The sequence below is a fragment of the Erythrolamprus reginae genome, chromosome 11, assembly GCF_031021105.1.
Source record: "Erythrolamprus reginae isolate rEryReg1 chromosome 11, rEryReg1.hap1, whole genome shotgun sequence".
NCBI lineage: Eukaryota > Metazoa > Chordata > Lepidosauria > Squamata > Dipsadidae > Erythrolamprus > Erythrolamprus reginae.
This window is the reverse complement of record NC_091960.1, coordinates 34,106,454-34,130,522: the sequence shown is the minus strand read 5'-3', so window position 1 is coordinate 34,130,522 and position 24,069 is coordinate 34,106,454. Positions and strand designations below refer to the sequence as shown.

General features: G+C 41.1%; 1 protein-coding gene across 1 annotated transcript in view; it reads left to right on the top strand.

Moving 5' to 3' along the window:
- The window catches only part of MAP3K6 (mitogen-activated protein kinase kinase kinase 6), a 105,065-nt gene that overhangs the window by 32,176 nt on the left and 48,820 nt on the right, over positions 1 to 24,069 (top strand). The window contains exons 3-9 of the mRNA XM_070764158.1: positions 3,814 to 4,001; positions 9,651 to 9,819; positions 13,168 to 13,274; positions 15,580 to 15,750; positions 17,306 to 17,418; positions 18,541 to 18,700; positions 20,775 to 20,925. Of these exons, the coding sequence (XP_070620259.1) occupies positions 3,814 to 4,001; positions 9,651 to 9,819; positions 13,168 to 13,274; positions 15,580 to 15,750; positions 17,306 to 17,418; positions 18,541 to 18,700; positions 20,775 to 20,925 (1,059 nt within the window). The remainder of the gene's footprint in view (positions 1 to 3,813; positions 4,002 to 9,650; positions 9,820 to 13,167; positions 13,275 to 15,579; positions 15,751 to 17,305; positions 17,419 to 18,540; positions 18,701 to 20,774; positions 20,926 to 24,069) is intronic.

Below are 24,069 nucleotides of genomic sequence, written 5' to 3'. Positions count from 1 at the left end.
CCACCTGACCACACTCTTATTTGATGTATGACCGTTTTACACATTTATGACCGTTGCAGCAGTGGTCCAATTTCATACACTTGACAACTGGCTGCAATGTTACCGGTCACAATTCAAAGTGTTGGTTATGGCCTATAAAGCCCTTCATGGCACTGGACCAGACTATCTCAGAGACTGCCTTTTGTTGCACGAATCCCAGCGACCAGTTAGGTCCCACAGAGTGGGTCTCCTCCGGGTCCCGTCAATTAAACAATGCCGCTTGGCGGGACCCAGGGGAAGAGCCTTCTCTGTGGTGGCCCCGGCCCTCTGGAACCAACTCCCCCCAGAAATTAGAATTGCCCCACCCTCCTTGCCTTTCGTAAGCTTCTTAAAACCCACCTCTGCCATCAGGCATGGGGGAATTGAGATACCCTTTCCCCCTAGGCCTTTACAATTTTATGCATGATGTGTCTGTATGTATGTTTGGTTTTTATATTAATGGGTTTTTAATCATTTTTAGTATTGGATTATTATTGTACGCTGTCTTATTATTGCTGTTAGCCGCCCCGAGTCTCCGGAGAGGGCTGGCATACAAAGCCAATAAATAAATAAAATAAATAAATAAATGTCCCAAACAAAGTCAATGGGGAAGCCAATTCACTTAACAACTGGGTTACTCACACAACAACTTGCAAGGATTCACATAACGGTTGCAGCAAAATAATATTGTAAAATGGGTCAAGACTCCCTTAACAGCATCCATTTTGGCCACAATTGTAGTCATAAGTCAAGGCATACCTCTATTGTCTCCGTTGCTGCTGTCTTGTGTTATTATCTTTTGCGTATCCTGTGGCTGTAATGTTTCCACACAATTACAAATTGCAGCTTGGTGTGCGATGTTATCTGCATCTTTTATTGTCCCCAGTTCTTTTAATTAGAATGAATTACACAAATATGCACACCTACACACCCACCACACACAGACAGTGTTTATATCTTGAAATCAGAAGTACAAATAGATTCCGTTGCACCCAAGCGGAAACCTTTAGAGCGAGCTTGCAAAAAAAATAGTTTGGGGGGCTGCTGCTCTTTGGTTGCTGCCGCCCAATTTTGCAACTCTGTGTGGTTAATAATTGATTAATTCCACACTTAGCCAGGCCCACTGAACTTAGTGGAGCTGAAATAAATCAGGACCGAATCGGTTTCCATTGATTGCTATCAGCCGGGCTTTCAGTGTGACATGACTAATCTCGGGTTGAGCCCTTATACCACCGAGCTATTGCTGTTTAAAATTGACGTGTGGGATACAGATCGTTTTGCTAGTGTTTGAGTTTAAACAGCCGTGCGGCTCTTAAATAGATAAACATAACCATTCAGTTGACTAAGACGTCATTAAATTTCAGATCCTCTCCTCTTTCCAGAGCTTATAAGAGGTTATTTTTCCAAGTTAAACTCCACGGGTTGAAAATCCTGCCCTTTGGGTCACAGGCCATGAGAGCCATCATGGGCTTTCCTAGATATGCCCATGTCTCGTCAACACTCGGTGGCCTGCATTGGCTGTCAATCAGTTTCCGGTCACAATGTCCAAAGATACTTCATCAGAAGAGCCCTTCACTCCTCTACCCGAAACGAAACTAGATTTACAATCCTGGGTCTTGAAAGCTTAGAACTACAATGCCTTAAACATTATCTAAGTATTGTCCACAAGATCATATGCTGCAATGTCCTGCCTATCAAAGACTGCTTCAGCTTCAACCACAACAACACAAGAGCACACAACAGATTCAAGCTTAATATTAACCAGTCCAAACTTGACTGTAAAAAATACAACTTTAGTCATTGAGTTGTTGAAGCATGGAACTCATTACCGGACTCCGTAGTATCATCCCCTAAACAACAAAAATTTACCCTTAGACTATCCACAGTTGACCTCTCCAGATTCCTAAGAGGTCATTAAGGGGCATACATAAGCGCACTAGAGTGCCTTCCGGCCCCTGTCCTATAGTCTCGGAGGTATTCGGAAACTTCAGATCGTGCAGAACGCAGCCGCGAGAGCCATCGTGGGGCTTCCAAGATTTGCCCACGTTTCTACAACACTCCGTGGCTTGCATTGGCTGCCGATCTGTTTCCGGTCACAATTCAAAGTGTTGGTTATGACTTTTAAAGCCCTACGTGGCATTGGACCAGAGTACCTCCGGAACCGCCTGCTACCGCACGAATCCCAGCGACCGATAAGGTCCCACAGAGTTGGCCTTCTCCGGGTCCCGTCGACTAAACAATATCGTTTGGTGGGCCCCAGGGGAAGAGCCTTCTCTGTGGCGGCCCCAGCCCTCTAGAATCAACTCCCCCGGGAGATTAGAATTGCCCCCACCCTCCCTGTCTTTTGTAAACTACTCAAGACTCACTTATACCGCCAGGCATGGGGGAGTTGAGACACCTTTCCCCCAGGCTTTTTTTTATATATATATTTTTTTATGTTTGGTATGAATGTGTTGTTTGGCTTTTTAAAAATATGATAGGGTTTTATATGCTTTTTTAATATTAGATTTGTTCTACTATAATATTGTTTTTATTATTGTTGTGAGCCACCCCGAGTCTTCGGAGAGGGGCGGCATACAAATCTAATAAATTGAATTGAATTGAATATTCTGGTCCGATGCCATGAAGGGCTTTGTAGGTCATCACCAATACTTTGAATTGAGTCTGGAAGCTAGTTGGCAACCAATGCACATCTTGGAGTAAAAATAAAAACCATCCAGATATAGTACATATCCTAGGGCAGTGTTTTTCAACCAGTGTGCCGCGGCACACTAGTGTGCCGTGAAACATGGTCAGGTGTGCTGCGAAGCTCAGAGAGAGAAAGAAAACAAGAGAGAGAGAAAGAAAGAGCAAGAGGGAGAGAAAGCAAGCAAGCAAGAGAGAGAAAGAAAAAGAGAGAGAGAAAGAAAGAAAGAGCAAGAGGGAGAGAAAGCAAGCAAGAGAGAAAGAAAACAAGAGAGAGAGAAAGAGAGAGAGAGAAAGAAAGAGAGAGAGAGAGAGAAAGAAAGAGAGAGAGAGAGAAAGAGAACGAGTGAGAAAGAAAGAGAGAGAAAGAGAATAAGAGAGAGAGAAAGAAAGCGCGAGAGAGAGAGAAAGAAAGAAAGAGAGAGAGAAAGAAAGAACGAGTGAGAAAGAAAGAAAGAGAGAGAAAGAGAATAAGAGAGAAAGAAAGAAAGAGAGGAGAGAGGAAGGAAGGAAGAAAGAAAGAGACAGAGAGAGGGAAGGTGGGAGAGAGAAAGACATAGAGGGAGGTAGGGAGGGAGAGAGAAAGAGAGCAAAAAGAGGAAAGAAGCAAGAGAGAAAGAAAGAGGAATGGAGAGATAGAGAGGAAAAAAAGAGGAAGGGAGAGAAAGAGGGAGGGAGAGAGGAATAGAGCAAAAAGGAGGAAGAGAGAGAGAGAGGGGAATTTTTTGTTCAAACTTTTTTAGCCGCCCCCCCATGTGCTCCATGGTTTTGTAAATGTAAAAAATGTGCCGCGGCTCAAAAAAGGTTGATAATCACTGTCCTAGGGCTTCAACTTCTGAATGTATGACTGTAACTTGTTGCTTGTATCCTTAGATTTTTATTAATATTGATTGTTCTTCATTGCTTATTTGACCCCTATGACAATCGTTAAGTGTTTGAATTGAGTTCGGAAACTGATTGGCAGCCAATGCAGACCGCGAGTGTTGGAGAAGTGCCTGGAACTTGCCACCTTTGGAAAACTTTTTAACAAACGCAAGAGATTTTTCCAGAGTGAAGAATTGTCGAGAGGGATGGGATTTCTGTACTGACCTCTCTTTGTATCTTTCCTAGGAAAGCAACGGGAGCTACACCTTCATCCCTTATGTGGTGACAAACCAGAAGGAGGTCTTCTGTTGCGATGTCGGCACCATGATGTGCTTGACCGAACTTTACCAGTCCAACTTCAACATGAAAGCCTTCTTCAATCCACTCACAGCGCAACTGGCTAAACTGCTCGAGGGCACATCTGTCAGCTCCAGGTAATCCTCCCGTCCTCCTTTTTACTTCAAATCAGGAATTTGATATCAGTGGCAAGGGGAACTTTTCCAAATTCAGCCCTTTAGATTACAGGGCTCCTCAAACTTGGCAAATTTAAGACTTGTGGACTTCAACTCCCAGAATTGTTGTCCTACAGGTACTTTACACCAAGGCTGTCCACCCATGGCAACTTTTAAGACCTTTTGGACTTCAACTGCCAGAATTCCCCAAGTAGCCAGCCATGTAGGCAGGGGAATTCTGGGAGTTGAAGTCCACAAGTCTTAAAGTTGCCAAGTTTGAAGACCCCTGCTTTAGAACCTGAAAACCGTAATCCAGGCAGGGACATAGAAACATAGAAACATAGAAGACTGACGGCAGAAAAAGACCTCATGGTCCATCTAGTCTGCCCTTATACTATTTCCTGTATTTTATCTTACAATGGATCTATGTTTATCCCAGGCATGTTTAAATTCAGTTACTGTGGATTTACCAACCACGTCTTCTGGAAGTTTGTTCCAAGGATCTACTACTCTTTCAGTAAAATAATATTTTCTCATGTTGCTTCTGATCTTTCCCCCAACTAACCTCAGATTGTGCCCCCTAGTTCTTGTGTTCACTTTCCTATTAAAAACACTTCCCTCCTGAACCTTATTTAACCCTTTAACATATTTAAATGTTTCGATCATGTTCCCCCCTTTTCCTTCTGTCCTCCAGACTATACAGATGGAGTTCATTAAGTCTTTCCTGATACGTTTTATGCTTAAGACCTTCCACCATTCTTGTAGTCTGTCTTTGGACCCGTTCAATTCTGTCAATGTCTTTTTGTAGGTGAGGTCTCCAGAACTGAACACAGTATTCCAAATGTGGTCTCACCAGCGCTCTATATAAGGGGATCACAATCTCCCTTTCCCTGCTTGTTATACCTCTAGCTATGCAGCCAAGCTTCCGACTTGCTTTTCCTACCGCCCGACCACACTGCTCACCCATTTTGAGACTGTCAGAAATCACTACCCCTAAATCCTTCTCTTCTGAAGTTTTTGCTAACACAGAACTGCCAATGCAATACTCAGATTGAGGATTCCTTTCCCCCAAGTGCATTATTTTACATTTGGAAACATTAAACTGCAGTTTCCATTGCTTTGACCATTTATCTAGTAAAGCTAAATCATTTACCATATTACAGACGCCTCCAGGACAAGCAACTTTTCATTTTAAGAAAACAAAAACATAATAAATACAATAAATAGTTCTGCATTGGTACATTCTTGCATATTTTTCTTTTGAACTTTATAAACTTATATACATTTAATCATATTACACTTAATATTGTTTTAATAAAACAGATAATATACTTATATTTTATACTATTATGCTGGATATTAGTATACTTATACATTGTACTCTTCTATATACTATTATACATACGTTATGCGTGTATATATAATATATATATATATTAATATATAATATATATATATATATCATATATAAATATGAATGCAGTCAAAAAACAAGAAAAGACCTCCTCCCTTGTCCAGCACATTAAAAAAACAGGGCACGAAATTGACTTTGAAAAAACTAAATTACTCCACAAAACAGAGAATTTATATAAAAGAATCTCTCTAGAAGCTATCGAAATTGAGAGGAGACCCCTTTGTTTAAATAAAAGAGATGATACCTCCCGCCTGCCAGAGATTTGGAAACCAGCCTTAAACAAAATAAACACTTCATAATAATCAACATGTCAATCCTTCTAATTATTATGATTTTAGAATTTTATATTTGGAAATCAGCCTTAAACAAAAAACTTCATAAAATCTTCATGTCATTCCTTCTAACAACTATGATTACACCAACCAATCAGATCACTGAAGCATAGTCACCCAATCTATTTGCTACATTCAAAGCAAATCTCCACCCCCACACTACATACTAAGAAGAAATGTCAGTTTGCTAATATTCCATTTACAACAACACAAAGATTGGAACTCCAGCCTGAAGATGGTGAATGTGATTTCACCGAAACGTCGCATAGACATGCAAAACATTACACAGGGCAAAACCCGAACTCAGAACAATATATATATTTACCTAATGTGCTTCAATTTTAGCTCGCAAATCAATCGTTAATCTATCCATCTCTGCACATTCATATATTTTTCTAATTATTGTATTTTCTGGGGGAAATTCTGAGTTCTTCCAAGATTCCAAGCATCTTTTGGATGGTTTGGGTTGTGAAAATTTACATGGGTAACGAGACTTGCTTGATAGGTGAGTTGACTCAGCAGGAACGTGAAGCACGACTTTGTAAATAAGATAATCGTGGCAGAGCGCTTGTAAATCTTTCAAAGTGATTAGATATATTTTCAAAAATATGTCTTTGAGTCCCTGTATTATTTTCAGTATTTATGGCATTATCTTATCGTTGGGAATGTCAACAGACAGAAGTGGTTGAGTTTCCCCTGGTCTTTTATTGCCTACACTGGAAAGAAAACATTCAAATATATCTTTAATCTGACTGAAGAATAATTGTGGGTATTTGTAAATGGCAAAAAAGACAAAAGCGAGTAAAGGAGATTTAAATAGAGTTAAAAATTAACTATATTATATTAAAGAGGGAATAAACGGACAGAAGCCATTCTGAGATACCCGTAGTAGCTAGGATTAGAGTAGTAATAATAATAATAATAATAATAATTTATTGGATTTGTATGCCGCCCCTCTCTGTAGACTCATAGTACCTATAGTACCTAGGGAGTAGAGTAGATTTTACTGTCTACACTTAATTCTGTCTGAATTAAGCAGGAAGGCTGAAAGGAGATTGTAAAATTCTATGGAATCTCCTCTGACAAACAAGATAAGCAGCCTTCTATTTTTGGAGGTATGTATACCTCCCAAACCTGAACTTCAATCAGAGCCTTTGAACTGTTTGATGTCAGTTTCTGGGGTAATTTGAAGACGTAGTTAGACTTTCTTAGGAAACTGACACAAAGCCTTCTCAGGTTTCCTCAAAATCTAGACTTTCCCCACAGTGTAATGTTTTAGCTTGGGTCAAACTTCTCATTTTGATTTTTTTTTCCCCCTTTAAACCAACGTCTGCTAATAGTGAAGCCACGTCTATAGAAGTGAAATGGGGAAATGGGTTGGAAGCCCCTCCTTTTTCCTAATTGCAAAGCTCTGTCATCAGCTCTTTGGTGATAGACCAGGCATTATTCTCTGAAGGACCTTATTCTTTCTTTCTTTCTTTCTTTCTTTCTTTCTTTCTTTCTTTCTTTCTTTCGAAACATAGAAACCTAGAAGACTGACGGCAGAAAAAGACCTCATGGTCCATCTAGTCTGCCTTTATACTATTTCCTTTATTTTATCTTAGGACGCATCTATGTTTATCCCAGGCATGTTTAAATTCAGTTACTGTGGATTTACCAACCACATCTGCTGGAAGTTTGTTCCAAGAATCTACTACTCTTTCAGTGAAATAATATTTTCTCACGTTGCTTTTGATCTTTCCCCCAACTAACTTCAGATTGTGTCCCCTTGTTCTTGGGTTCACTTTTCTATCAAAAGCACTTCCCTCTTGGACCTCATTTAACCCTTTCATATATTTAAATGTTTCGATCATGTCCCCCCTTTTCCTTCTGTCCTCCAGACTATACAGATTGAGTTCATGAAGTCTTTCCTGATACGTTTTATGCTTAAGACCTTCCACCATTCTTGTAACCCGTCTTTGGACCCGGTCAAGTTTGTCAATATCTTTTTGTAGGTGAGGTCTTCAGAACTGAACACAGTATTCCAAATGGGGTCTCACCAGCGCTCTATATAAGGGGATCACAATCTCCCTCTTCCTGCTTGTTATACCTCTAACTATGCAGCCAAGCATCCTACTTGCTTTTCCTACAGCCCGACCACACTGCTCACCCATTTTGAGACTGTCAGAAATCACTACCCCTAAATCCTCCTCTTCTGAAGTTTTTGCTAACACAGAACTGCCAATGCAATACTCAGATTGAGGATTCCTTTTCCCCAAGTGCATTATTTTACATTTGGAAACATTAAACTGCAGTTTCCATTGCTTTGACCATTTATCTAGTAAAGCTAAATCATTTACCATATTACATATTTCTTTCTTTCTTTTTCTTTCCTTCCTTTCCTTCCTTCCTTTCCTTCCTTTCCTTCCTTTTCTTCCTTTCTTTCTTTCTTTCTTTTCTTTCCTTTCTTTCTTTCCTTCTTTCTTTCTTTCTTTCTTTCTTTCATAATGGACAATAAAACATGAAATGGAAGCAACCAAACCAAAACAGAAGGACCTCTTTTTTCTTTTTCTTTTTGGTCTTCGGATCCTAGTTCCTGTTCTCGAAAATGTCTTGGAGTCAAGATGGCAGGAAGTTGTGGTAGACCTCACCCTTGTCACCATAACAAAGCATTATGTGTTGCCAGAGATTTGCTTCAAATGCTGTGTTCTTGTCATAGGCACAATGTCTAAAAAAAGTGGACATGTTGCTTCTGATCTTTTCCCCAACTAACCTCAGATTGTGCCCCCTTGTTCTTGTGTTCACTTTCCTATTAAAAACACTTCCCTCCTGAACCTTATTTAACCCTTTAACATATTGAAATGTTTCGATCATGTCCCCCCTTTCCCTTCGGTCCTCCAGACTATACAGATTGAGTTCATGAAGTCTTTCCTGATACGTTTTATGCTTAAGACCTTCCACCATTCTTGTAGCCCGTCTTTGGACCCGTTCAATTTTATCAATATCAATAGTGGTTGAGTGAGTTTTAGTCCCACCTTAAACGTGAAAGCCAGCTGGGTAACTTTGGGCTAATCATTAGGAAACGGGGTGTGTGTGTGTGTGTTTGGTCCCGCCTTATACATGGCATGAAGCTGACGAGACTAAGGATGCTAGCCAGATGAATATCTGACAAGCAGATTCTTTTCCCTATTTCCCTCCCCACAAAACTAAGGTGCGTCTTATACTCTGAAAAATACGGTAGATTATTCTTCAAGCAGTTACAAGTAGCAGAGAACAGTTAGTTTTATTTCAGACAAGCAGACAAACACAGAGTGGACAAGAGAGCAGAGTGAGCTGAGCCACGCCCACTTAAGCTTAAGTTTTCAGTTTTGATTCTCTGCACAGACTCAAAGGGTTTAGCTCCCATTGCGGGGTGGCGCATCCAGGTAGAGTGTTGTACTGCAGACCACTGAAGCTGACTGTAGATCTGAAGGTCAGCGGTTCAAATCTCATCACCGGCTCAAGGTTGACTCAGCCTTCCATCCTTCCGAGGTGGGTAAAATGAGGACCCGGATTGTGGGGGCCATAGGCTGGCTCTGTTAAAAAGTGCTATTGCTAACATGTTGTAAGCCGCCCTGAGTCTAAGGAGAAGGGTGGCATAAAAATCAATCGAATGAATGAATGAATGAATGAATGAATGAATGAATGAATGAATGAATGAATATTCATTGGCGGACCTTGTTAACATGGCTCTCCTAGTTTGTGAATGCCTTAACGGTTTTTGTTCTTTCTCTGCTCGTCCTGGGAATGGCTCTTGAACACTGACGAGTCACAGGAGAGAGGAGGGGCCCTAAGCAAACCCACTCACCCGCCCTGGACAAGATGGAAGCACTATTTAAAGCCCGGTTGTATGTGTGTTTTCTCCAGCGGCTACTTCCGGGAGATGATTCGTAGTGACATTTGGAAGGCGCGCGAAATGTACCATGGGGAACAACTGAGCCGTGAACTGACGAGCATCCTACAGCGCCTGGACAGCGTGGAGTGCCTGAGCCTAGACATTGTCATGAACTTCCTTCTCTCCTACCGAGATGCTCAGGTAAGCTCACCTCTTGGGGCTCTTGGGGCTTCACCTCTCCACAGGTAACTGGGAGCTGGTAGGATTGGTTGCAGCGGTGAAATCTACTTACCTCCCCTACCATTTCGTAAATGCATGATTTGCAAGAGCTTGCAAGTGGAGTGAGCTTTTACACCCACACTCCATTCCCATGGATGCTTTGTCACCTTCTGCACATGAGGTGATGGGCTCCTACAGGTTTGGTCAGGTACGCAGAACCGGTAGAAAAATTTTGATTTCCCCCCCCCCTTTTTTTCCCCTTCTGGGCTCTGTGTAAGTTTTTCCTATCGCAGTAAATGAGGTTGAATGTGTGTAATTTTAGGAGAGCTCTGTGTGTGTACATACACATACAGTTTATTTAGTAGATCATGTATATTTTTGTGTGCCTGGGTGTAATATGTATGTACACATATGGCATATATACATAGAATTAAAGAGTATATTTTGGATCTTAAGTAATAGTAAATAGGGAAATTTCCCCTGGGAGTGCCCCAAAATGTATTATTATTTATTAATTAATTAATTTATTTATTTATTTTATTTATTCATTTGTCCAATACACAAATACATAGGAAGAAAAATAGACATGTGGTAATATAAATGAGGGAGAAAGTGAACTTAGAGGAGAGGATATATGAAAGGAATAGGATATAGAAGATAGGTGAAAGAAAGGAAAGACAATTGGACAGGGGACGAAAGGCACACCAGTGCACTTATGTACGCCCCTTACTGGCCTCTTAGGAACCTGGAGAGGTCAATCGTGGAGAGTCTAAGGGAGAAGTGTTGGGGATTAGGGGTTGACAAAATTGAGTCCAGTAATGAGTTCCACACTTCGATAACTCGATTGTTGAAATCATATTTTTTACAGTCAAGTTTGGCGCGGTTCGTATTAAGTTTGAATCTGTTGCGTGCTCTTGTATTATTGTGGTTGAAGCTGAAGTAGTCGTTGACCGGTAGGACATTGCAGCATATGAGCATATGAATTGGATTTGTATGATGCCCCACTCCGTGGACTCCTAGACCACGCCTGTTCATTCTAGCTAATCAATTATCTATCCAAATTTCCACATCTTCTGCAAACTTTAAATCTTTTTAGGGAGCAAATGGCAAAGATTGACATTGATAGCAGTAGGGTTTCTGCAGAAGATAACTAAAAAGCATTGAGGGAAGTCCTTTTATTAAGATCAAGGGTCAAGATCAGCACTTCCAAAATTTTTCATTCCTTTCCCAAAACTGTTTATCGGATTTATAGGATGTGGAGACTCTAGAAAGAGTGCAGAGAAGAGCAACAAAGATGATTAGGGGACTGGAGGCTAAAACATAAGAACAACAGTTGCAGGAACTGGGCATGGCTAGTTTAATGAAAAGGACTATGAGAGACATGATAGTAGTGTTCCAATATCTCAAAGAAGAAGGAGTCAACCTATTCTCCAAAGCACCTGAGGGTAGAACAAGAAGCAGTAGGTGGAAACTAAACAAGGAGAGAAATAAGTTAGAACTAAGGAAAAATTTCCTGACAATTAGAACAATTAACCAGTGGAACAGCCTGCCTCCAGAAGTTGTGAATGCTCCAACACTGGAAGTTTTAAAGAAGATGTCAGATTACCATTTGTCCAAAGTGGTGTAGGTTTTCCTGCCTAAGCAGGGGGTTGGACTAGAAGACCTCCAAGATCCCTTCCAACTCTGTTATTATTTGTATGCTACCCCGAGTCTATGGAGAGGGGTGGCATACAAATCTAATAAATAATAATAATTATTATTATTATTATTTTAAAGTCCTTTTTACCCAATGAAGATAAAGCAACTTACAGTCCATTTAAATGGTGCCTGTTGTCATTGCTGAATGGGTTTATATGTTATTACTCAAAGAAAAACCACTCTTATCCAATTCTGAGTAATTTACCCAGATCTGGGAAGTACGAGTCTAGAAGATAAGCAACTTCTCAATTAATTCTGCTGAACCCAAAAAAATAGAAATAAAATTTTGCTTACGTGCTGGGTTTTCTATTCTATTTAAGATTAATCAAGTTGCGGTTGAAACTTTGGACTTCCTGAAACAACAAAGATGCTTTCTTAGCATAAAATCAGGGGTGAAACCCAGCAGGTTCTGACAGGTTCTGGAGAACTTGTAGTAGAATTTTTAGGTAGTTCGGGGAACCGGCATATACCACCTCTGGCTGGCCCCAGAGTGTGTTGGGAATGGGGATTTTGCAATATCCTTCCCCTGGAGTGGGGTGGGAATGGGGATTTTGCAATATCCTTCCCCTGGAGTGTGTTGGGAATGGGGATTTTGCAATATCCTTCCCCTGGAGTGGGGTGGGAATGGGGATTTGGCAGTATCCTTCCCCTGGAGTGGGGTGGGAATGGGGATTTGGCAGTATCCTTCCCCTGGAGTGGGGAGGGAATGGGGATTTGGCAGTATCCTTCCCCTGGAGTGGGGAGGGAATGGGGATTTGGCAGTATCCTTCCCCTGGAGTGGGGAGGGAATGGAGATTTGGCAGTATCCTTCCCCTGGAGTGGGGTGGGAATGGGGATTTGGCAGTATCCTTCCCCTGGAGTGGGGAGGCAATGGGGATTTGGCAGTATCCTTCCCCTGGAGTGGGGAGGGAATGGGGATTTGGCAGTATCCTTCCCCTGGAGTGAGGAGGGAATAGAGATTTCGCAGTATCCTTCCCCTGGAGTGGGGAGGGAAGGGAGATTTCGCAGTATCCTTCCCCTGGAGTGGGGAGGGAATGGGGATTTGGCAGTATCCTTCCCCTGGAGTGAGGAGGGAATGGGGATTTGGCAGTATCCTTCCCCTGGAGTGGGGAGGGAATGGGGATTTGGCAGTATCCTTCCCCTGGAGTGGGGAGGGAATGGGGATTTGGCAGTATCCTTCCCCTGGAGTGGGGAGGGAATGGGGATTTGGCAGTATCCTTCCCCTGGAGTGAGGAGGGAATGGGGATTTGGCAGTATCCTTCCCCCGGAGTGGGGAGGGAATGGGGGTTTTAAGTTTTAGTTTAAGTTTTATTAGATTTGTATGCCGCCCCTCTCCGAAGACTCGGGGCAGTTTTGCAGTATCTTTCCCCCAAGAGTGGGGAGGGAATGGAGATTTTGCAGTATCCTTCCCCCAGGAGTGGGGAGGGAATGGGTTTTTCACCACTGGAAAAAATCCAACTTCCTCCCCACTTACTGCCCTCCCTAAGTTCCCACCTTTCAACATACCACCTAACACAGATACTTCACTGCATATCAGTTGGGGCTTGGTCCAATTGAAGTCGAACTTGAAGTCCACAAGTCTGGGGGGCCCTGCTCTACGTCCTCATAGCCACTCGGTATTATCTTCTACAGGACTGTGATGCTATCATCACCCTGGTGGAGACTCTCCAGAACCTACCAACGTGCAACGTGGCTGAGCAGCACAACATCTGTTTCCACTATGCCTTTGCTCTGGACAGGTGAGATTCTTCTGAGAAATAAGGACACGTTTCTTGCTTTGATCATCTTAATGCCTCCGGCCACTGGGGCTCTCTGGGGCAACCAGAATGTCTTTCTATGGCTGCAGAGAGAGAGAGAGATGTAATATAATTGAAGGAAAAGCAAAGCTCCAGACGCTTTTTAGAACACAAATTGCAAGTTGCCTTAGATTCCTCCTGGGAAGAGGAGACTCCAGGAGATCACAGAAGCTCCCGTAATTCCAAATTTCCTCCTGCTTATTAACTTTATCCAAAGCAGGAATAACCAAGTGGATGCAGGAGTGAAATGTATTTATTTATTAATAAATAAATAAATAAATAAATAAATAAATAAATAAATAAATAATAAATACATTTCACTCCTGCATCCATCTGGTTCTGCATGCCTGGAGAAGGGAGGCATAGAAATCTGATTAATAAATAATTATCAATTAATTAATTAATTAATTATTATTTATTAATCAGATTTCTAGGCGTCCCTTCTCCAGGCATGCAGAACTAGTAGCAAATTTTGATTTTTTTTTTCTTTTTTCCCCTTCTGGGCTCTGTTTTTCCTATTGCAGTAAATGAGGTTGAATGTGTATAATTTTAGAAGAGCTGTGTTTGTGTGTACAGTGTTCCCCCGATTTTCGCGGGTTCGAACTTCGCGAATAGCCTATACCATGGTTTTTCAAAAAATATTAATTAAAAAATACTTTGTGGGCTTTTTTCTATGCTACGGTTTTTACCGCCCAATGACATCATACTAATAATTTTTGCAAATAAATAACAAAAAAATAATTATTGTTAATAAGTAATTATGTTTATAAATATCAGGATCACTAAGTGTCTTATACAATGGTGAGTACCAGTAATAATGGTGAGTAAATGGTTGTTAAGGGAATAGGAAATGGTAATTTAGGGGTTTAAAGTGTTAAGAGATGGCTGGTGATACTGTCCATAGCCTAAAATGGTGTATTTACTTCCGTATCTCTTTCATGGGCAGTCTTGGAACGCATCCCCCGCAAAAATCAAGGGAACACTGTACATACATATACAAACTGTGCATACAGTTTATATAGTAGATAATGTACATTTTTGTGTGCCTGTGTGTAATATGTATGTACACGTATGGCATATATACATAGGATTAAATAGTATATTTTGGATGTTCGTTAATAGGGAAATTGTGTCTCTTTGAGGCGAGGAGAGGCCAGGCACCCTAACCCAAACCCCTGACGTGAGTGATGTCAAGTTTTGGTCACCTTTAAGCCAGTTACATGACCTTTAAGCCACCACCCCCGGTCACATGATTATCAAGCCATTCCCACCTGGTCACATATCTAGCAAGCCACACCCACAAAATAATCCACGGCTACAGTGTGGTGGTAAACAATTTTTGCAGTCCTTCACTGGGCAAAGTGTGTGTGTTTTGGGGGGGGGTTGTTCACGCTGGGGTGGCACAGCAGGTAGAGTGCTGTACTGCAGGCCTTTGAAGCTGACTGTAGATCTGCAGGTCAGCGGTTCAAATCTCATCACCGGCTCAAGGTTGACTCAGCCTTCCATCCTTCCGAGGTGGGTCAAATGAGGACCCGGATTGTGAGGGCAATAGGCTGGCTCTGTTAAAAAGTGCTATTGCTAACATGTTGTAAGCCGCCCTGAGTCTAAGGACAAGGGCCGCAAAAAAATTAAATAGATAGGTAGATAGATAGATAGATAGATAGATAGATAGATAGATAGATAGATAGATGATAGATAGATGATAGATAGATAGATAGATAGATAGATAGATAGATAGATAGATGATAGATAGATAGATAGATAGATAGATAGATAGATAGATAGATGATAGATAGATAGATAGATAGATAGGTGATAGATAGATAGATAGATAGATAGATAGATAGATGATGATAGATAGATAGATAGATAGATAGATAGATAGATAGATAGATAGATGATAGGTAGGTAGGTAGGTAGGTAGGTAGATAGACAGATAGATATGTAGATACACACACACACACACACATGAGAACAGAAAGCAGAACACAAAAAGAACATAAAAATTGAATGAATGAATTAATTAATGAATTAATGAATTAATGAATTAATGAATGTGTGGGTGGGAGAGCATTGCATTATGGGTGTGGGCACGCACACAAATGCTACACACCCGCCCTTTTGGCACCGGAGGAAAAAAAGGGTTCGCCATCACTGGTGTAGAGTGTCCTGCTTGGGTGGGAGGTTGGACTGGATGACCTACAAGGTCCCATTCAACTTTGTTAATCTGTATGTGATCTCTCTGCAGGCGGAACCGACCCGGGGACCGTGAGAAAGCGCTCTCTGTCCTCCTGCCTCTGGTGGAGAAGCCCGAAGGGGTGGCGCCTGACCTCTACTGCATGTGCGGGCGCATCTACAAAGACATGTACATTGACTCTGGGTTCACGGATGGCGAGAAGAGAGACAAGGCCTTCTTTTGGTGAGGAGCGGAGAGGAATCCTTCCACGCTCACCTCGATTCCCAAACCATTCTTCTTTTAAAAAAATAATCTTTATTGAATATATATACATTAAAAAGAGCAAACAAAAAAACCCCCAAAGTATATAGTACAGTGTTACCTCTACCTAAGAACGCCCTAAAAAACAAGAACAACGGCCAAACCGGAAGTTTGCAAACTGTACTTCCTGTTTGCCCATTGTGCTGTTTTTTACACTCTGGGGCTTCAGGAAGCTTCCCTAAAGTATCTGGAGAGTGAAATGGCCTTTCCCAAGGCTGAAAATCAGCTTGCTGAAACACTTACTTACTTACTTACTTACTTACTTACTTACTTACTTACTTACTTACTTACTTACTTACTTACTTTTTATTTTATTTTATTTTATTTTATTTATTTATTTTGTCCAATGCACAATGAGGGTTTTAGTGGGTATTATTACTACTACTACTACTATTATTATTATTATTATTATTATTATTATTATTATTATTACTACTACTACTACTATTATTATTATTATTATTATTATTATTTATTAGATTTGTATGCCGCCCCTCTCCGTAGACTCGGAGCGGCTTACAGCAATGATAAAAACAATATACAATGACAAATCTAATAGTTAGAACCTAAAATAACAATAATACATTTAAAAAGTCTAAAAAACAAGAAACCCCAATATATATATAAACAAAAAACAAAAAAACCCCAAAGATCTATATACACATAGTAAAATACATGATGAAGGTTATAGAGGAGATACTCATAGTAAAATATATCTAAGAAATAATAGAAAAGAAGGTATAGTAATAGAACATATCAATGAAAGAATAGAAGAAGGGATATAGGAATAGAAGAAAGGTAGAGGAGAGATAGGAGAGCAATAGGACAGGGGACGGAAGGCACTCTAGTGCACTTGTACTCGCCCCTTACTGACCTCCTCGGAATCTGGAGAGGTCAACCGTAGATAATCTAAGGGCAAAGTATTGGGGGTTTGGAGATGACACTATGGAGTCCGGTAATGAGTTCCACGCTTCGACAACTCGGTTACTGAAGTCATATTTTTTACAGTCAAGTTTAGAGCAGTTAATATTAAGTTTGTATCTGTTGTGTGCTCTTGTGTTGTTGTGGTTGAAGCTGAAGTAGTCGCCGACAGGCAGGACGTTGCAGCATATGATCTTGTGGGCAATACTTAGATCTTGTTTAAGGCGTCTTAGTTCTAGGCCCAGGATTGAAAGTCTAGTCTCGTAGGGTCTTCTGTTTCGAGTGGAGGAGTGAAGGGCTCTTCTGGTGAAGTATCTTTGGACATTTTCAAGGGTGTTAATGTCTGAGATGCGATATGAGTTCCAAACAGATGAGCTGTATTCGAGGATGGGTCTGGCGAAAGTTTTGTAAGCTCTGGTAAGTAGTGTGAGATTTCAAGGTCCGTTCCAACTCTGTTGTTGTCTTACCCCTCCCCAAAATATGCGGTGTCCCTGCCGATCGCCAAACGTTTGACCCTGAAAGGGTTACTTTTCATCCTTGTGCTTTCATCCCCCAGGTACCACAAGGCCTTCCTGACAGAGCCAAGCCTTCACGCTGGAATCAATTCGGTTGTGTTGCTCATCGCTGCGGGACACAGCTTTGAAGCCTCTATGCAACTTCGGCAGATAGGTGTGGGACTGCTCTCTGTTATCACTGACTAAATTCATTCGGGCAGATGGGAAAGGAGGGGAGGGTCATCAGGCTCGAAAGAGGGGTCAGCATGTTAGTCCATTGGGACAAAAAACAAACGAGTGCTTATTGGAGCATACACCCTCATGAATGTTGATGGGTTTCTTTATGTGCAGTTCAGCCATGGGTTCGAAAGGGTTTGGGAGAACCTCTAGCTAAGATTATGTGCAGTTCGGAGAACCCCCACATCCCACTCTTGCTTGGCCCCCTTCACCCCACCCTGCCTCTCCGTCGCCCGTTTTGTATGCAGCTAATTGCAGGGCCTGAATGGATGATTTTTTTTACTACCACTCTGTGGGCGTGGCTTATTTTGTGGGTGTGGCTTGCAAGCCATGTGACCAGGTGGGGGTGGCTTGACGATCATGTCGCCAAGGGGTGGCTTAAAGGTCATGTGACTGGCTTAAAGGTGACCAACTTGACGTCACTCATGTCAAGGGTTTGGCTTAGAGTGCCTGGCCTCTCCTCAAAAAGATACAACTTCCCTATCTATTTACTATTACTGAACATCCAAAATATACTATTTAATTCTATGTATATATGCCATATGTGTGCATATATATTACACAAAGGCACACAAAGGGTGGATGGATGGGTGGGTGGGTGGGTGGGTGGATAGGTAGGTAGGTAGATGATAGATAGATAGATAGATAGATAGATAGATAGATAGATAGATAGATAGATAGATAGATAGATAGAAAGAGAGATATGATAGATGATACTTGTATGATAGCATACAAGTCTAATAAATTATTATTATGATTGGGATAGATAGATGGATAGATAGCTAAAGAGAGAGAGAGAGATGATGGATGTATGTATGGATAGATAGATAGAAAGAAAAAAGAAAGAAAAGAAAAAAAGAAAGAGAGAAAGAAAGAAAGAAAGAAAGAAAGAAAGAAAGAAAGAAAGAAAAAAAAAAATATCCCGTGGCCCGCATCCAGTCCTCGAGCCTTGAGGTTCACAGTCCTGGCTTAATCCAAAGGCTGGAACTAAACAGTGGGGGATTTAAAAAAAAAAAAAATCCTATCCTTTCCGTGTAACAACCTTCCTTTTTTCTGGCAGGGATGAAGGTGAGCTGCGTTTTGGGGAGGAAGGGAAGCCTGGAAAAAATGCAGCACTATTGGGACGTCGGTTTCTATTTTGGCGCAAGCATCTTAACGGGCGACTTGGACAAAATCATCCAATCCTCTGAGAAGCTGTACAAGCTGAATGCTCCAGTGTGGTACGTAGTGGGCGACTTTTCATCTTCTCTGAAATCAGTATACGCCTTGACCTCTTTTCATTTCCTATCATTCCTCTATCTTCTCTTCTCTTCTTTCTTAGATATATTTTACTATGAGTATATCCTCTATAACAGTGGTTCTCAACCTTTTTTGAGCCATGGCACATTTTTTACATTTACAAAACCCTGGGGCACATTGGGGGGGGGGGGGCTAAAAAAAGTTTGGACAATTTTTTTTTCTCTTCCTCCCTTTTGCTCTATTTCTCTCTCACTCCTTTTTTTTCTCTCTCCCCATCCCTCTTTCTTTCTCTCTTCGTTCCTTCCTCTTTTTTGCTCTCTTTCTCCCTCCCTCCCTCCCTCTATCTTTCTCTCTCCCACCTTCCCTCCCTCTCTTTCTCTCTCTCTCTTTCTTTCTTTCTCTCTAGCTCTTGCTCTCTCCCTTGCTTTCTTTCTTTCTCTTCTCTTTCTCTCTCTTGCTTTCTTTCTTTCTCTCTCTTGCTTTCTTTCTCTTTCTTTCTCTATCTCTTTCTTTCTCTCTCTCTCTCTCATTTTCTTTTTCTCTCTCTTGCTTTCTTTCTTTCTCTCTCTTTCTTTCTTTCTTTCTCTCTCCCTTGTTTTCTTTCTCTCTCTCTCTCATTTTCTTTTTCTCTCTCTTGCTTTCTGTCTTTCTTTCTCTCTCTTTCTTTCTTTCTCTCTCCCTTGTTTTCTCTCTCTCTCTCATTTTCTTTTTCTCTCTCTTGCTTTCTGTCTTTCTGTCTTTCTTTCTCTCTCTTTCTTTCTTTCTTTCTTTCTCTCTCCCTTGTTTTCTTTCTCTCTCTCTTGCTTTCTCTCTTTCTCTCTCTTTCTTTCTCTCTCTCTCTCTTTCTTTCTCTCTCTCTTGCTTTCTCTCTCTCTCTCTCTTGTTTTCTTTCTCTCTCTGAGCTTTGCGGCACACCTGACCATGTCTCACGGCACACTAGTATGCCGCGGCACACTGGTTGAAAAACACTACTCTATAACAGTGGTTCTCAACCTTGGGGTCGGCACCCCTTTTGGGGTCGAACGACCATTTCACAGGGGTCGCCTAAGACCATGAGAAAAGACAAATTCCCCAGGGTGTTAGGAACTAAAGCTTCTATTCTGGCATCTCGGAACATATTTTTACAATCCAACCCATCAGGCGTTTACAGGGGGGTGTCCCTCTGACCTCCTGCCAATCAGCTTAAAGATCTGTTGGAAGAATTGGCGCTAAACTTATAGTTGGGGGTCACCACAACCATGTGTATACCCACAAAAGCCCTCATTGTGTATTGGACAAAATCAATCAATCAAATAAATAAATTGTAGAAAGGGCGGGAAAGAGGAGCGCATGGGAGGGGGAAGGGAGAGGGCAGGGATGATGGGCATGGGAGTAGCAGGAAGAAAGGCCCCTCTCAATGGCTCCCTATCAGACAAAGGCTTCGATGTCTGTGCTTCTTTCCCCCTAATACAGGCTTGAGATAAGTAAATACCTGGGCAACCTTAGGTTGATTCGATTGATTGATTTATTAGATTTGTATGCCGTCCCTCTCCGCAGACTTGGGGCGGCTCACAACAGCGACAAAAACAATATATATTGACAAATCGAATAATTAAAAATCTAAGAGAACAATTACACATTTAAAAATCTAAAAGCAAGAAACCCCAATATAACAAACATACATACAGTCATATCATGCACTAGGACTACATAGGCAGGGGGAGATGTCTTAGTTCCCCCATGCTTGAAGACAGAGGTGGGTTTTAAGGAGTTTACGAAAGGCAAGGAGGGTGGGGGCAGTTCTAACCTCTGGGGGGAGTTGGTTCCAGAGGGCCGGGGCCGCCACAGAGAAGGCTCTTCCCCTGGGCCCCGCCAAACGACATTGCTGTGGGACCTAACCGGTCGCTGGGATTCGTGTGGCAGAAGGCGGTCTCATAGATGCCCTGGTCCGGTGCCATGAAGGTCCGGTGCCATGAAGGGCCATGAAGGGCTGGTAAGATAAATAAATAAACGTCTGTGTTGGCCTTTTTTCTTTCCTCCACCTCTTGCCTCACCTTTTCTCTCTAATTGTGGCAGGTACTTGACTTCCATCAAGGAGACTTACACAATCTACAACCATTTCAACACAGCCCCTGACACGTGGTCACCCAAACAAGAGCTGGTGGATTTCTGGCTGGGGTTTTTAATGGAGTCCTGCCAGCCCTTTGTCTCCACTGAGAGCTGTTTGGTAAGGAAGCTTGAGAGTCCTGCTTGTTTCAAAAGCAAGGCCGTTCTTGAATTTAAGATTGTCCTCGTGTGCTGAATTCCCATTTTGAATATGAGCAAAATCTTAACTTGGGCTTTCTGGTCTTGTATGTAAATATGTTGGGTGTTGCAATACAGGAAGCTAAAAATGTAACTTTAAGACTGTACCTTTAAGTGTCATTTGCTGGTTGTCCATAAGAGGGAGCCAGAGATGTTCCTCTTGGGGGAGGGACTTTGGAAGGTCTGAACTCCCTCTAGTCTAGAGATACGTACCGCCCCCTCCCTCCAGATCTTTTGTAAAGCTCTGAAGACCCACCTCTGCCGGCGGGCATGGGAACCGTGAGCCACGAGATTGTCCCCAGCCGATGTGAAAGATTGAATTGGATGAATGTGGATGACTGTATTTAGATTTTTATTAATTTTGTATATGTCCTTTTAAAATAATTAGATTTCTCACCTATATTGTTTGCATTTAAAATGTTGTACGCCGCCCTGAGTGGCTTCGAAAAGGATGGCATAGAAATCTAAATAATAATAATAATAATAATAATAATAATAATAATAATAATAATAATAATAATAATAATAATATGAATATGAATATGAATATGAATATGAATATACAGTATATGATATATGGTTTTGAGTTCATGATATTTTATGAATACATGGGGACGTTAGGACAGGGATGGTAGGCACTTATATACGCCCCTTACAGAGGTCTTTGGAATGGGGTGAGGTCAATGGTGGACCATTTAAGGTTAAACTTTTGGGGATTTGAGGAAGAAACTAAAGAGTCAGGTAATGTATTCCAGGCATTGACCGCTCTGTTGCTGATGTCGAATTTTTTTGCAATCAAGTTTGGAGAGGTTTCCATTAAGTTTGTATCTATTGCAAGCTCGTGTGTTGTTGCGGTTGAAGCTGAAGTAGTCATCGACAGGTAGGACCTTGTAGCCGATACTTTTGTGTGCTACACTTAGCACACAGCAGGCGGCAGATTCTAAATTTTCTAGGCCCCAAATTTCAAGTCTGGTGGCATAAGGTATTCTGTTGCAAACGGAGGAGTGTAGTACTCATCTCGCGAAATATCCCTGGACATTCTCAGTTGCATTAATATCTGATATGGAGTGTGGGTTTTATTTTATTTTATTATTTTATTTTATTTTATTTTATTTATTTTATTTTATTTTATTTTATTTTATTTTTATTTTTTTTATTTATTTGTTTATCACAACATACAATGCAAACAATAAGTATACAAATCTAATAGTTAAAAATATAGCTAAATATTTTATATGCTCTAGTTAGAAGTACAATATTATCAGAGAAGAAGCTACGCGAGATTAGGTTAACCACTCTTAATGCCTTCTTAGCAAGGCTGTTGTAGTGGGCTCGGGCACTTAGATCAGTGGAGATGAGTACTCAAAGGTCCTTTACTGAGTGAGGACCATCAACAAGTTTGTGATCATCTAGTTTGTATTTTGTGTTTTGATTATTTTTGCCAACGTGTAAGACTGAGCATTTGTTGAGTGAGATCTGAAGTCGCCACTTGTTTGACCATTCTGACTAAACAGCAATAATAACGAGCTCACAATAGATACCAACTTAATGTAAACCACTCCAAACTTGATTGCAAAAAGTTCAACTTCAGCAACAGAGTGGTCAATGCCTGGAATACATAGTTTCTATGTATCAGAATTGATTTTATTCATTCATTCATTCATTCATTCATTCATTTATTTATGTATTTATTGATTTATTTTGTCCAATACACAATGAGGGTTTTAGTGGGTATATATCTATATACACATAGTAAAATACATGATGATGGTTATAGAGGAGATACTCATAGTAAAATATATCTATGAAAGAATAGAATAGAAGACGTAGTAATAGAACATATCAATGAAAGAATAGAAGAAGAGATATAGGAATAGAAGATATGGGAGAGCAATAGGACAGGGGACGGAAGGCACTCTAGTGCACTTGTACTCGCCCCTTACTGACCTCTTAGGAATCTGGATAGGTCAACTAACTAACTCAATCAATCAATCATACGTACATGCAAGAGATATGCATGCTTTTTCTTAACTGTTTATCTGCTTGATTGTTGATTTTAGATTTATTTATTTTGTCCAATACACAATGAGGGTTTTAGTGGGTATATATCTATATACACATAGTAAAATACATGATGAAGGTTATAGAGGAGATACTCATAGTAAAATATATCTAAGAAATAATAGAAAAGAAGATATAGTAATAGAACATATCAATGAAAGAATAGAAGAAGAGATATAGGAATAGAAGAAAGGAATAGGAGATATAGGAGAGCAATAGGACAGGGGACGGAAGGCACTCTAGTGCACTTGTACTCGCCCCTTACTGACCTCTTAGGAATCTGGAGAGGTCAACCATAGATAATCTAAGGGTAAAGTGTTGGGGGTTTGGGGATGACACTATGGAGTCCGGTAATGAGTTCCACGCTTCGACAACTCGGTTACTGAAGTCATATTTTTTATAGTCAAGTTTGGAGCGGTTAATATTAAGTTTAAATCTTTTGTGTGCTCTTGTGTTGTTGCGGTTGAAGCTGAAATAGTCGCCGACAGAGAGGACGTTGCAGCATATGATCTTGTGGGCAATACTTAGATCTTGTTTAAGGCGTCTTAGTTCTGAGCTTTCTAGGCCCAGAGACAGATTCATGCTGGCTAAAAACAGCACCAGTTGCAGGCAGTTCTTTCACTACCCTCCTTTCAAGATCCCTTTTCACTCTAAAATACCTTGAATTCAACCCGAGACTTCTTTTTTTTTCCTGGTAGATGATGCAAAGCTTTACCCAGCTTGACACTTCAGATATTTGGAAATGTCCACTTCCTTTGCTGTTTCATCTTCCTTCCGTGCAACTGAAGCAAATTCGGGTCGGACTTTGCAAGAAGGGATGTTTGCAGATTGCAAGGAAGGCGATGGGATTTTTCTCTTCTGCCCGAAGTTTCTTTTTGCGTTGATTCTTAGTCCTCTCCTTAACGGTCAGGGTTGATTAAGCCATAGCTCCTCTGCATGATGTTAGAGTCCAGCATGCGTGGTCTGAACACTGGCCCTTTAGGCTGGGGCTGATGGTAGTTGGAGT